The sequence below is a fragment of the Pseudoliparis swirei genome, chromosome 24, assembly GCF_029220125.1.
Source record: "Pseudoliparis swirei isolate HS2019 ecotype Mariana Trench chromosome 24, NWPU_hadal_v1, whole genome shotgun sequence".
In the NCBI taxonomy this organism is placed as follows: Eukaryota; Metazoa; Chordata; class Actinopteri; order Perciformes; family Liparidae; genus Pseudoliparis; species Pseudoliparis swirei.
In genome coordinates, this window is record NC_079411.1 from 17,269,807 (window position 1) to 17,283,548 (window position 13,742).

The 13,742-nt window shown below is 46.6% G+C and overlaps 1 protein-coding gene across 2 annotated transcripts; it reads right to left on the reverse strand.

The window, feature by feature from the left end:
- Positions 1-357: 357 nt before the first annotated feature.
- On the reverse strand, positions 358-13,742 carry kitb (KIT proto-oncogene, receptor tyrosine kinase b). Of its 2 annotated transcripts, XM_056410042.1 has the most exons (21): positions 13,528-13,742; positions 11,699-11,974; positions 11,330-11,614; positions 9,944-10,083; positions 8,962-9,130; positions 8,028-8,217; positions 7,821-7,936; positions 7,578-7,692; positions 6,728-6,915; positions 6,328-6,434; positions 5,753-5,879; positions 5,406-5,510; positions 5,029-5,139; positions 4,374-4,515; positions 4,221-4,288; positions 4,040-4,131; positions 3,331-3,453; positions 2,725-2,836; positions 2,445-2,544; positions 2,167-2,272; positions 358-1,997 (listed from the first exon to the last, which is right to left on the reverse strand). In XM_056410042.1, exons 1-21 carry the CDS (start codon positions 13,580-13,582, stop codon positions 1,854-1,856), a joined length of 2,871 nt encoding a protein of 956 aa, XP_056266017.1. In that variant the 5' UTR covers positions 13,583-13,742; the 3' UTR covers positions 358-1,853. The 2 variants fall into 2 exon arrangements, with proteins under 2 accessions (XP_056266017.1, XP_056266019.1); XM_056410044.1 differs by lacking the exon at positions 11,699-11,974 and having other exon boundaries at positions 13,528-13,740.

The window sequence follows — 13,742 nt, forward strand, 5'->3', positions numbered from 1 at the left end:
ACTATGGTGGATTGCCAGGAGCTTTAGTTTGGATGTTCATGGTCCCCAGATGAGTCATAATGACTTTAGTGATCCCCTAAGTTTAAATACCACCATGAGGATGATATTTGTGGTTTGAGTGAAATATCTCAACAACTATTGGATGAATTGCTATTAAGATTTGTGCGCACACTCATGTCATCCCAGTCGTAGTGACTTGAGCTCCCAATTGTTTCCCTGGCTCATCACATGGTGACACGGTCAATTAAAAATGGCAAATTGTACCTCCTGATTATCTGCTAAACACCGGCCTCAGAGCTGCTTACTCACTTCAGAGGGTCGAGAAAGTGACAGACAGAGTAAACGGACACGTTCCAGTTGGTTCTACCATCACAGGTACTTTCTTTATTATTACAAGTCAACCAACTGTATAAAAACTGCATGATTCTCAAAACCAGCACACAAAAACTCTCTTCTGGATCTCAACAACATTAACAACAACTATGTCACAATCAAATGCATTCAGTATTTTAAAAAAAAAGAAAAGAATATCTAAAAGGCACATCTCTACTGTATTTACATTGCATACATGTTTAACATAAATTAAGTAAAAGGAGCACACGATGGTTCTAAACGCCCGGCCACAGACTGAACTGAAGCCCTAAATCACGTACAGCGATACACGAGTAGTCCGTCACGAGTCACAGTATTCAAAGCTACAATGCACAGGTGGGCATCTGTTTCTGCATCTTACTTATGTCAAAGAAATGTCTGGTCTCTGATCAGAAGGCATCTTTTGTCAAGCCCGGCCAGTCAGATTAGTTTGCAGCCACCGACTCCTGAAGTTATTAATGATTTTATATTTTGCCGCTTTGGAGTGAAACACTTTGTTTGCTTTCTCGCAGAGAGCGAGATGAGAGGAAAGACGGTCCATTCGACAAGAGGCTGGAGCCGCCGGTCAGCTCAGGGAAATATTACACCTACAAACTAGTTTAAGTCTTCTTGTACTTGTCAAGTACTAACTCAAGAGATGGAAGAAGATAAAAACACCACATGTTCAGTTTTTAAAAAAATTAAGGAATAAACTAATGAAACGTAATGTATTAATGTGTGTAGTTGAGAGCTGCTGGCAGACGGATTCCATCACTGTTCAATCAATCACGATGTATTAATACAGCACCTGTCAAACTAAATAAAACACAACACTGAATAAATCATGGTAAAGCAGTAATGTTCATAAAGTAATATTGGGGCAGAATAATGTGTATGAATACTACAGGTGAGAGACGTTTACATTCTTTACGCTGAGCTGAGCTAAACGGCTCCCGGCTTTACCTCCATGCTCGACACACATATCTTACGGTGGAATCAATCTTCTCGTCTAACTCTCCAAGACACCGTCATTTGTCACTTTCCCAAAACGGCAAACATTACGGGGAAAAAAGGGACACAATTCCGCCACAAAACAAATACGAAGAAAAAAAGAGAGCTGTCCGCTCGTCACTGTGCTTATCTATTCCTCAGTCACGGTCTCTGTTTTCCCCGAAGCGTTCCGAGATGCAACCTGATGCTGGAAGGAAGCCAAAACTCCTCCTGCTGCTGATAGCAGGTCTGATGGGCGGTTAGTGCTGCAGTCTGCTCTACATGGGCGTGCACCTATACCTACCACAGACATCAAGAAGCCAAAGGGGAGATTACATAGAGGCCAGTACTGAGCGGGCCGTATATACAGTGTGTGTGTGTGTGTGTGTGTTGCAGGAAGGCCAGCTTGAGTTTGCTAGTAGTTTATAGTGTGTTTCGTTCATGTTGTACAAATGAGGAAAGGAGAGAATGATTAGAGAGGTAGGGTGTGTGTGTGTGTGTGTGTGTGTGTGTCAAACATAGTCCAGGAAGACGTCAACCGTGTTTTGCAGCAGAGGCTGGGTGGGGGCTGTCGTGCTGCAGACTGAGCTCAGCCTTCGCGATGGAGCCCTCTGGTGCTCTGGATGACCCGGAGCGTTGCTCAGCGTCAGGTACACCTGAGGGAACAACACACATTTGTTGGTGAGTGCGTTTTGATGATGTCACATAGGCACAGTAGATGGTGGTTTGATTCCGCCTGACGATCTTTGTTACACATGATACTCTTGTGTTTCCTGTCCACATCTAGACTTCTTTTCTCTGATTAATCTTCGAGCCTATACTCACATTCCTGGTATTTTCTGACAGCAGCAACTCGGTCCTCTCCACCAGTTTCCTGAATGAAGGCCTCTTCAAAGGATCGTGGTTCCAACAGGACAACATCATGTCATACCTACAGCGGTGAGACTGGGATGAGTTTATTGAGGTAATAAAGCAAGCGAGAAGGAGGGGCATTTTCTCATAGACCTTTATGGAATCTGACTTCTTTCTGGTACCCCCCCCCCTCCCCTGCTGGCCATTACAAATAATGCACATCTTTCATTGGAGGCTGCCACCTGACTTACATCTCCACGGGAGCAATCTCAGGCCTGTTCATTCTGTGGCCGTCTTGAATCATCCGATAAAATGCTGAGCCCACCTGCATCCCAGGATACGGGCTGTTACCTGCAACACAGACATAGGCACACACATTAACGACCTTTGAACAAGTCGTGGCTCCATTTTTGGTAAAAGGAAAATCAGCATGGATTCCTATAATGATCAATATGGTTTTGCGGAGCTTCAAAAGGGGCGAAAATAATGGCTCAGACATCATGAAACGGATGCAACAGCTGGAAGCGTTACCCAGAGAGAAGATTTCCCAGAGCAGGATGCCGTAGGACCACACGTCACTCTCGAAGGTGTAGACACAGTCGAAAATGCTCTCGGGAGACATCCACTTGACGGGCAGGCGGGCCTGCAGGAGGGAGAGTCGTGGTCACGGGACCGGTAAACGGGAATATGTGTACCTTGTTTTCACATATTTTCATATTAAGGACGAAAGCTGTGGATTTAAGCGCGTGTTGCCAGTAGCTCGCAGCAGCAACTCCAGAGAGCACTAAACCAAGAGGAAAGGTTGCTAAGCCACTCCCCAAGAATGATATCCTCATGAATTTAAACACACAACATTACTATTGTTAGCACTAGTTCAGCTGAAGTGGAATGAGGGTTATGTTCGCCTTGAAGTCGGAATGTGTTTTTAAAAGACTTTAAACAAATGTTGAACAAAAATGTTAAGAAACGATTCCCATCCCTCTCTTGAATTGACTGGTCGGTTGAGAGAAAAATAAACAGCAGCTATTTGTATTTTATTGTTTATTGGAGTGTTGACCGGACAAAACAAGCAATTTGAAAAGAAGAGGAAGGGGAAGAGGACCTACGAAGGGTGAAATAAGTGACAGCCAGACTCACGTTGCCCCGGAGCACATAGCTGGCATCAGTGGTGATGTCTCGTGCCAACCCAAAGTCACAGATCTTCGCCACCCTGCCGTGAGTCAGCAGAATGTTTCTGGCTGCAAGATCCCTGTGAACACACTGAGCACGCACACACACACACACACACACACAGAGTATTGACACTGTAACAGGTTTATGCAGCGAGTGAGTGACATGAAGCACACATGTACCAATTACGCAGGGCGAGTTTGACTTGTTACAAACCACAGAAACACAAAAGGCATATTGACAGTAAAACTACTGTATATGTATATATCTACATGTATATATATATATATATATATATATATATATATATATACATATATATAAACAAATAAAAACACAATTAATTCAATGAAACAGAAATATCCCAAAGTGTTAGTAGCGTTTCAGTGAAACGTGCATTAATAGTGCCGGATTAACCAAAAGCAACATAAGTGCAGGACGAGTGAATCAGGAGGGTTTAAATTAAACTTGTGTCACTTCAGTTCGTGAAGGAGCTGCTTCCCTGCATGCTCAGTGGCTGATCTAACTTTCTAAACTGCAACTTCATCACAATCCGCTCCGACGCCGCTGCACGGGCACGTTGGCCCCGAGCCACGGCCCTTTTAAAAATGCCTCCCATTACGGCTTTATGAATAAGTAAATAAATAAAAAAGCGCACGACCGGTAAAAGCCTTACATTCTTGGAAGTAATGTACTGCATTCCTTTGGCCACCTGGTAGGAAAAGCTGAGGAGATCTTCGGCATCCAGAGACAGCTCCTCTGCATCGACTAAAGGAAGAGGATAGTCAGACCCGGTCAGACATGGTCAGACACTCAAGTGTGTTTGTTGAAACGCACGATCAGGTAAAACTTTATACCTGACTGGGAAGAACGTTCTTTCTCAGAGGGATGCATGGGGATGTATGCTGTACCAGTCACCTCTCCGCTGCACACACACACACACACTATCCTTAAATGGTAATAATCTTTTTGCAGTTGCAGTCCCAATTGTGAGACGCACACATTCCCACCTCGCTGCAGGCTCTTTTTGGTTCGACATGTTGCGATAGTAACCATCACCAACTTGGGAGTTGAGGAAGGCCTCTCTTTTTCTGCGCAGGAAGTTCAGGAGATCGCCATAGCAACAGTACTCTGTGATCACCAAGATTGGGCCTGAGAAGAGATGAAAAGAAAAACCTCACTTGCCGATTTTCTTTTTGTAAAGCACCACAGAACAATGAAAAGAGACTCAGAAACACAACACTGAAAGGAAGACGGCATCAGGTCGGCGCACGCGACTGCTCCAATGCAGGACTCTCGGCAAAAATTCAAAAATCTGGATTCGTCACGCCCAGGTTGTCCCTCATTTCTCTCCCAACAGAATCCAATTCAAACGCTGCTTTATAATCAATGTCGGTCCGTCTCTACAGGTGAAACGTATCGATCCCCCTGTGCAGTAAATGCGCGACGAGTCAAACTGCATCACGTTTTCGCATCACGGCCGGGGGAACGGCTGGTCCAATATCGGGTTTTCTTTCTCCACAGGAGGTCAATACTGACCGGGCAATGGCAGCAGGTCAATACATGAACATACAACACACAATAAGTCGATAGGTGATAAACAAGTCAAGTGCTGGAAAGTAAACTTCCCGAGAGGGAACTAAGTGGTGAGGCGGCTCCGCTCACCTCCGACGGTGCACGCCCCCAGCAGGTTCACGATGTTCACGTGGTTCCCCAGGTAGCTGAGCACCTTCAGCTCCGACATCAGAGCCTCCTTCTCCGTGGCGTGAGCTTTGGCTGCGGTGACATCATCAGGCACATTCAGGAATCTTATGTTGCAACATGCAGGCTAAGTCCAAAAACACTTTCATGTTATTGCTCAAACCTAATAAGTACTCATCATTTCCATTATAGAGACCTGATACTTTTTGATAAAAATTGAAAGAAAAGAAGAAAAAGAACCGTTGAGCTCTTTCGAGGACTGCTTTTGAACACAGCCTCCGAGAGCGAGAGATTTAAACAGACACATAAATTCATGCGCGCACACACACACACACACTTACGTTTGAGCATCTTAACGGCGACAGTTGTAACAGTATCTGCAGAGCAGAGTCCATACGCTGTGGCCCTCACGACCTTTCCAAAAGCCCCAGAGCCTAGAGTCTTACCTGTGGAAACACACACAAACACACACACACACACACACACACACACACAGTCACATTTCATAGTAACTCAAAGACACAACATATTTTAAATACTCTAGATTAAATAAACATCTGTCCCATCTTTTCCCAAAGAAAACTACTTCTTCCAATGACATGGACTTCTTTCCCCTCGTGCTCGGCAGACTGAATGTAAAAACAACAACATCTTTCACAGCTACACACGAACACAGGCGCCGTCCTACCAAAGCGCAGTTTCTGTCGAGAGAACTCCCACTTGGCGTCGTACGGCAGCTGGGTGGGGTCAATGTAGACGTAGTTGTTGCCGTGGATGCTCTCGATGACCTTCCACTGGATTTGGAACTTTGGTTTCTGTGGTTTGGAGAGAGAGAGAGAGAGATTGTGTCAATGTGCTCCTTAGCTTTATGCAAGACTGAGGATCTCCGCCGTAAATCCATTTGCTCTCCAGGGAGTCTGACTCATCTGTATGCAATAAGAGCTGCACGCCGTGTGTGTGTGTATGGGGGGGGGGGGGCAAGTTAATGTTCTGTCAAAAAAGAACTAAACTGCACTCTGATTTCAAATTCATTTGGACACATTCATATCGGTTATAACAACATATTTCCGCCACAAAAGGCAGCAAAATAAACAAGTCTGATCTCAGAGAGATGCCTCTAATTTAAAACGTCCGATAACTAAAATGGAGGCGTGAGGGATTAGTTCCTTGAAAGCGGGCCTTTTTGCCAGAAACTACTGGAGACATTTGTTTTTGTGGATTAAATTGATTTTCACATGTCGCCGTGAGTTACCTCCGTCTTACCTGCACGTATTTATAGAGCAGCACCACCAGGATGAGGCTGAGCATGACGCCGGTGGCCACCATGCCGGTGAGGAGAGGAGTGAAGAGCTCATGGGGGACGCTGCGCTCTGAGAGGAAAACACACACACACGGCAGAGGTAATCAGAAATCACTGGAGTAAACAAACACAACACACTCAGGCGCTCACACGGGCACATCTCTATCCTCGTCCTCGCCGTCAAAGCGGACCGCCTCAGGACGGAGTGGTGTTTTGTTTGTGTACCAGGGTTAAGCAGGTCCACGCCATATAATCCCAGACTGCATATTCAGCATCTACTAATCTCATTCAATCTGCGCCCAGTAATCACACAAGTGGCCGGTGTTTTTTGTTTGTTTGTTTGTTTGTTTGTGTGTGTCGCACCACTGATGGAGAACAGCGTGTAGGCCTCCTCCCCCTCCGTGCTCGCCACGCACTCCAGGGTGGGGTAGTGGCGGTGCTCCTTGCTCACGTTCAGCCGACCCACCACCTCGCCCCGGCCGAAGGTGGACTTTGTCACCATGGCGACGTCCGGAGTCTCCCATTGGGTGGCATTGGGCAGGTGGGAGCACCTGTTGAAAGGGGAGGGGGAGGTTATGAAGTTGTATCAGGGTACATGTTCCTCTCTTGGCTTTAGCACAGTGACGTTGCAGCCGCAGCTCTCTGCAATATCGAATTGCTTCATTGTTCAGGCGATTAAATTCCAAAATAATATTCAAACCAGAGATCTTAATTTCTGAAACTGCTCATATCGTGTTGACCAGCCTCTACTGTGTTCTCAGAGGAACTGCCAGACAAATCTACAGAAGGTGTTAAAGATTATTGTGAATAAAATGCTCTGAAGTCACACTGCTGTTTCCGTTACAGTTTAAAATGAGCGGCAGAAGAAATGTGGATTAAAAAAAATGTATAGTACATTTATAGGGAAAGGTACATTTAAATACACGAAATAATGTTTCTTATTTTTTTATCTTATTATTTCAATTAGAAAATCAACACAAATCTTGACTACATGAAACAAGCTTTTGAAAAATAATGCGATAGTGCAGTATATCTTTTAATAATTTTAGCCATTTGTAAAGACTGTTATTTCGTAATCCATTTCTACATAGTCGAATGAAAATGAAAACACACACCCAGCTCGTAACAATAAAGCAACCGTGTATCCGTCTTATTGTGATGGAAGCCATTTTAATAAAGTAAACAAAGCGACCGAAACATATTTGAGGCGTACCTGGTGTGGGGACGCTCACAGAAATACCAGCTTATCTTCGGGACTGGGTAACCGGCGGCGATGCACCGCACCTGTCCATCAACAGGGCCTTCCTGGGCGATGATAACCGGCTTGCCTTGTGGGGAAAAAGGTGGGCAGATTGATAAAAAAAGAAGAAAAAGAGAGACACACACATTTAGCATAGAACACGTATAAATACTAAGGCAACTGAAATGCAACACATTAACTGTGAAAGCCACTTACTGATGACATACACGTGAAACGAATGGTCGACAGACGCGTCCACGTGGCTCGCCGAAAATGTATAGATCCCTCCCTCTAAGCCGACGACCCTCACGAGCCGGAGCTCGCTGATGAGTCTGACGAAACAAAAATGGACATTTTAAATCCCCATCTAACTGTGCTTGGCACTTGCAATTGGAACAGGTACGCCGCGAGCCCCCACCGTACCTGTATTTGCGGCGGTGGATGGTGATGACGTGCTCCGTGGTGTTGAGGAGCCGTTTGCCGCCGTGAGACCAGGACAGAGAGCTTGGGGCGGGATAGGCGCTGAGTTCCACTCTGAGGCTCAGGCTCTCGCCCTCCTTAACGTCGGCCCGGACCGGACCCAGCCTTCCATACATGGTGATGAACCCCTGATCTGGAGGGACATCGGAAAACACACATAAAGGAGAAGCCCACGTGTACACTTGCTGCTTCTTGTGCTTCTTCGACCCACCCCGGCCACCTGTATTTCAGTTAGTTTTCCAAAATGGCAGGTAAAAAATGTGCCCGAGCTATTTTGCATCCCTATCAGTAGGTTTTTATAACAGCGACCAAATAGTTAACAATCATTGGTGTAAGATATTTGGAAGGAAATAATAAAAAACGATTGTAAAAAAAAAATGCTAATATCAAAGTGTGCACAAAACACATGTTTCTACCGTTATTTATTCAGGGCCATTTCTCTGAGAGCCCTGTTCAGCATGTTCACAGTCTGGTCCACTGGGGGCGCTCTAGTTGTGAGTGAGGGGTCTCGCTTGCAAGTCCTTTTGGGGATGATTGTTCCTGTGACTTAAACTCTCCGCTTAACTCGTACGTGTGGTGAAAGGACCTTAACTCTTACGTGTGGAATGAAGCCTGCGTGACGTTCAAACCGTAAGCAGCGGTTCACGACTTAAATCTGCTGAGCGCAGCCGGCTCGCTCACTCCTTGCTGCTGAGGAAACAATTGGGGTTCACTCTTCATGTTCAATTGGTCAGATGTTTCATATAAACAGAGCAGATCCACGGACGAGGACCTGGTCTGACAAGTGGGTTTTGTCCTTTCTGACATTCTCACTGGTACACACTTTGAATCAGAACAGCTGTTCTCCTGGACGAAGCAAACCATCTTCAGGACTCACCTCGGACATCCAGCTGCAGCGCTGTGGCACTGGTGCCCCTCTCATTGTGGGCGTGGCAGCGGTAAGTGCCCGAGTCTGATTGGTTGACCGCTGCGATCAAGAGTGAGGTGGCGCGTTGGTAGCCGCGGGAGCCAGACAGGATGTGTGAGGTGTGGGACTCATCAGGGTGCTGTAGGGTACGGGGGTAAAGGTGAGCAGGTACAACTTTACACAGATCCACTGTTTTCATGGCGGGATGGTTTCAGGTGGGTCAGTTTCTCTCAAGTGAGGAAACACTTCACTCGTGGTTGTGTTTTAAAGGGGCTGTTTGAGATCTTCTTTTTAATTGCCTCTCAATGGCTCTCAACATGGCGGTTATCAGCTGTAACCACCACGTGAGAGCAGTGCAGGGCTGTGGGCAACTACTAACATGCACTAAAAGCATTTGTGGACAACACACTCAGGGAGACATACTCTGTCATATCTTTACATAACACATTTACTGAGTATAATAAAACTCTTTTAATATTAATATTCATCTTAAAACAGTGTCAGCATTTTTCATACAGAACTATAGCCAGGATTTGCCACCAATCAAATTCACCACAAAAATATCATGGAGTATTTAAAGTTATTAGAATATGTTAAAGATAATTAACTAATTTAATTCAAAGCCTTCTCTACATGGCCAGGTATACTATTATTGGCCTAAAAGCATTTATTATTGTGAACATATTTAGAGTAAAACAGATTAGAATACATTTGTATTTAATCTTTGTCATTAAAACAACCACATTCCCACCAATTTGACCTGAGTGTCCTCCACAGCCCTGATAGAAATCTGACTGCAGTGTAAATCTCTCTCTGTCTTGGATTGGGGAGATTCATGTCCTTTAAAGAGGGCCAGCGAGTCAGATAGAAACACAGAAAGCTTCACATCCTGACAGTCAGTCCCCCGGACATAAAGAGTCTGAGGAGGAGTCCATCCCTCCATCAATCTCACCGCTGCTTGAGGGAAATCCCACGTGACACTGAAGTCCGGGTTGACGTTGGCGGATCTGCAGGTGATCTCAAACCGCTCTCCTCGCCTCAGGATGACTGTGTCTTTCAGGGACAGCGTGATCCCCGGAGGCACCTCGGGCACTGGATCAAGAGGGGCGGAGACAACATGTGACGGATGGAGTTGAGTGACTCATTTAAACTCACCAGCGGTTGCGTGTCAATGAGCCGTCTGAATGGACTGTATCCGTATTCGATCCATATAAGACCCTCAGAGGGTGTGCGGGGCTCCAGTCAGTGGACCAACACGCACTGACGACAATGCACACACACACACACACACACACAGTACACAAACACACTCGGAGCACTAGGATTTGCACGTGCAGGCACATAAACTTGCCGCCACATAAACTTGCCGGCACATAAACCATTACCGGACTAATATTTCCCCCGAGATTTAATGCCTGCCGACGTCACTTCAGTGCCTGTTAGACGGCGATAACTCTGTTTACAGAAGACACAGTCTTCATGCAGCGGTGCAGAGCTTTGTAACTCCAGCGCTCCTCCCTCCTTTGCGTCTCTGTTCTCACTCCCTCTCTCCATCAGTCAGAAGAGCACTGTGCCCCCCCACCCCTCCCCCCTCTTTGTTTTGGACTTCTTCCCACTGCAGACAGGGATGGAAAACGCTGAATCAACGCGGGGGTCTAATAGAAATGTGATTGGTTCCGACTGACAGAAATGCTTTCATGGTTCCATGGTTTAATTTCCTATTAGCTCCTATGAAAAGCTGTGAGTCAACCCTCTTCGGCCAAAACATATCTGCCATGTGTGTAGTCGCTGTGACTTCTCCTGCTCTGAGTCAGGATGTATTATGGTCTCTTGTGAAAGATGTGGAGTCACGTTCGCGGCTCTGGCCGGTCGGGGCCCCCACTTTGGCTTCAACTGTTCGACGGATGAAGTTTCCCCCTGCGGCGTTAACGCTCCCCAGCAAAGTGAATCAACTTCAAAAATGGCCCTGAAATATGTTCACTTCATATGATGATGTGTGTCAGAAGAAGATATCATTCACCATTATTGTCCGAACATTTCACGGCTCTATGACAAGCAGCTCCGAGTTTTCTGGTGAGGACCACTTTACTTCCCAGTTTACTCTGACTGATGAGTATTCGGGACATGCATTATGGTTCCGGCCCCGATTCAATGCTGGGAGGCTACAAGACGCATAACATCATTTACAAGCTCTGACTTTACAGATAAGCCCTCAAAGCACTGCCCTGTGAACACAACATGAGCTTCTCCCTCACCACTCAGCTAAATTATCGCCCAAATGACCACAATCTAGTGAACTTCTGCCACAGGAAGTCGAGGTTTTGTGTCTTTCACTTACCGAGTCGTACGTCCACAGTGTACTGGCTCGACGTCACTTTGACCCCATCGAGCTGGCCCACGCACACGAAGCAGCCCTCGTACTCCTTCCTCGCGCTGCTGATGGTGACGCCCCGCTGGGGGTCGCTGTGGTAACTCATGCCAGGGGGCAGCGGCCGTCCATCGCAGGCCTCCAAGGCCAGGAGGGTGACCTCAGGGTCGGTCACCAGGCAGGGGATGGTGCAGTTCTCCCCCGCGCGCACCAGGATGACGTTCACCATGGTGCGCTGGAAGGCGTTCTGGGGGTCTGAGGAGGACGGGAGGGAGATTACCGTATGCCGATAAGACGCGACACACACATGCACGCGCCTCCACCTTAAAAAACACCCACCTTTCACGTATACGTAGACGGAGCTGTGCTCCAGCGTGCTGTTGTTGACGCACACATAGCGGCCCATGTGGTAGGCCTGTGCCGCCGTCACCGTGACGGAGGCTGCTCCGTCCTCCTCCACCTCGCCCTCCAGCCTGCGAGCTCTCCCCCTCTGCCACCGCAGCCTGGACGGGGCGCCCGACGCCGTGGCATTGTCGCGACAGAGCAGCTCCAGCCGGCCCCTCTTGGGAACCACGACGTGGGGCCCGCTGGGGGAGATGACCGGCTGGCACCAGACTTTGAAGACAGAGCACACGCATGGAGGTTATGTGGAGGACTCGGGTGCAGCTTGCTGTGACTAGTGGGGATCAGTACAGATCCGGCTCATAAAAGGGAAACAAACTGACACTGATGTGGATGAACTACAGTGCGCTCCGGGAGGAATATCAATGGAGAGATGAATAAGCGAAAATTAGATTAAACAGGACAAGGAAACCAAGGATGGCCATTGTTAGCGATTCGTTTACATATTATTTTGGAGATGAATACTTTAGTTGTCCAGACTATAAAACTCCCACCACAGTTATGTGCAAACGTGATGGTTAAATGGGATGTTATGATTGGCACAGAGCCCCTTAGGGCAGAGTGCTATCAAACCACCGCGGCTCAAGCAATCAATAATTATGAGCTGTCCACCCGCTGAGTAATCATGCATTAAGGGCCCTAAATCCAAGTGTGTGTACCAGACACAACATTTTTCAGTTATCCCCCACCCCCCCCCCCCCTTCCACTTCCAACTTTATTTTTTCTTTCAGGTGCCATTTCGAGAACAGGATTTTCATGTGACTGTTGTGCCTTTGGGCGCTTGAAGTCAAGAAAGAGAAGCATTGGGATGCGAAGAAGAGAAAGAAGAAAAAGAAGGGAAAAAAAGAAAATATCAATATCTGTATTTGTGCAGGCTGCAAAGTGCATGTTGTGTAGCCTGCTGCTACTATGAGACAAACAGTTGGTTGTTGAGTAAGCTTAAAAAAGAAAGCAAAAACAGTTTGTTTCCAACAGAACCTGAGGCTGTGTTACCCAAGACTAACACAAAAAGCTATCATCAGTTGGGTAAATGTCAAGGTGCTGTTGGGTGTGTGTTTTGTGCGCAAAGATGTGCGTGTTTCAGCCTCTTTGTTCCTTCTGCTGGCCGCGCTAAAGCGCACAACTTCATCTCCTTTTTATTTCGGTGGGATAAATTATGTAGCCTATCGTCCTTGAACACACACACACACACACACACACTCTCACACATACTGTATAAACACACACACACACACACACACACACACACACCTGCCAAAGGTATCCCCCTCGCAGGCTATGTCAACCCAAATAGTCGAGTTATGCAAATTTTGTGATGTGGAGACGCGCGCTGACGGGTTGATCCAACGGCACGTTAAACGCCACTTGGGTGTGTTGAAAGAAACAACGTGGAGACAGACAATGCACGAGCCTCTAACCGCACCACACGCTGCTTTTACAATATATATTTATATTTCACATTACTTTTCACATCTGGGTTGGTGTCATTAAGGGCCCAAAAGAGTTAATAGTGCCTCTAACAACACGCAGGACAATCATTTGAAGACAGAGCTACACTTCCGTGAAATGAAAAGACTCTAATACAAATGCGAGAAAGAACATAATAAAATAACCAAGGCGTCGCCTGCTCTCATATCCTAAGAACTTGAATGAGTCTCTGTTGTAAGGTGATACAATGAGGGCACTATAAAGTCATTATTGCGAACACAGATACACCACGAGTCGCTAAAAGCGATATTCCAGCAACATTTCAACTGTTCTCTTACCTGTTAGTGGCAGCAGAACCAAATGTGAGGCGAAAGCCACCCAGAGGCATCTCATGGTTATGCGCGTTTGAAGGTTGAAAACAAAAAAATAAAAAAAATGTTTTGACACTATACTCCGCGGGTTTCAAGTGCAGGAACGACCATCCGGAGCGTATCCATCCATCCAGAGAGCACCTCCACCGCGCTGGACGCACGCACGCACACACACGCACACA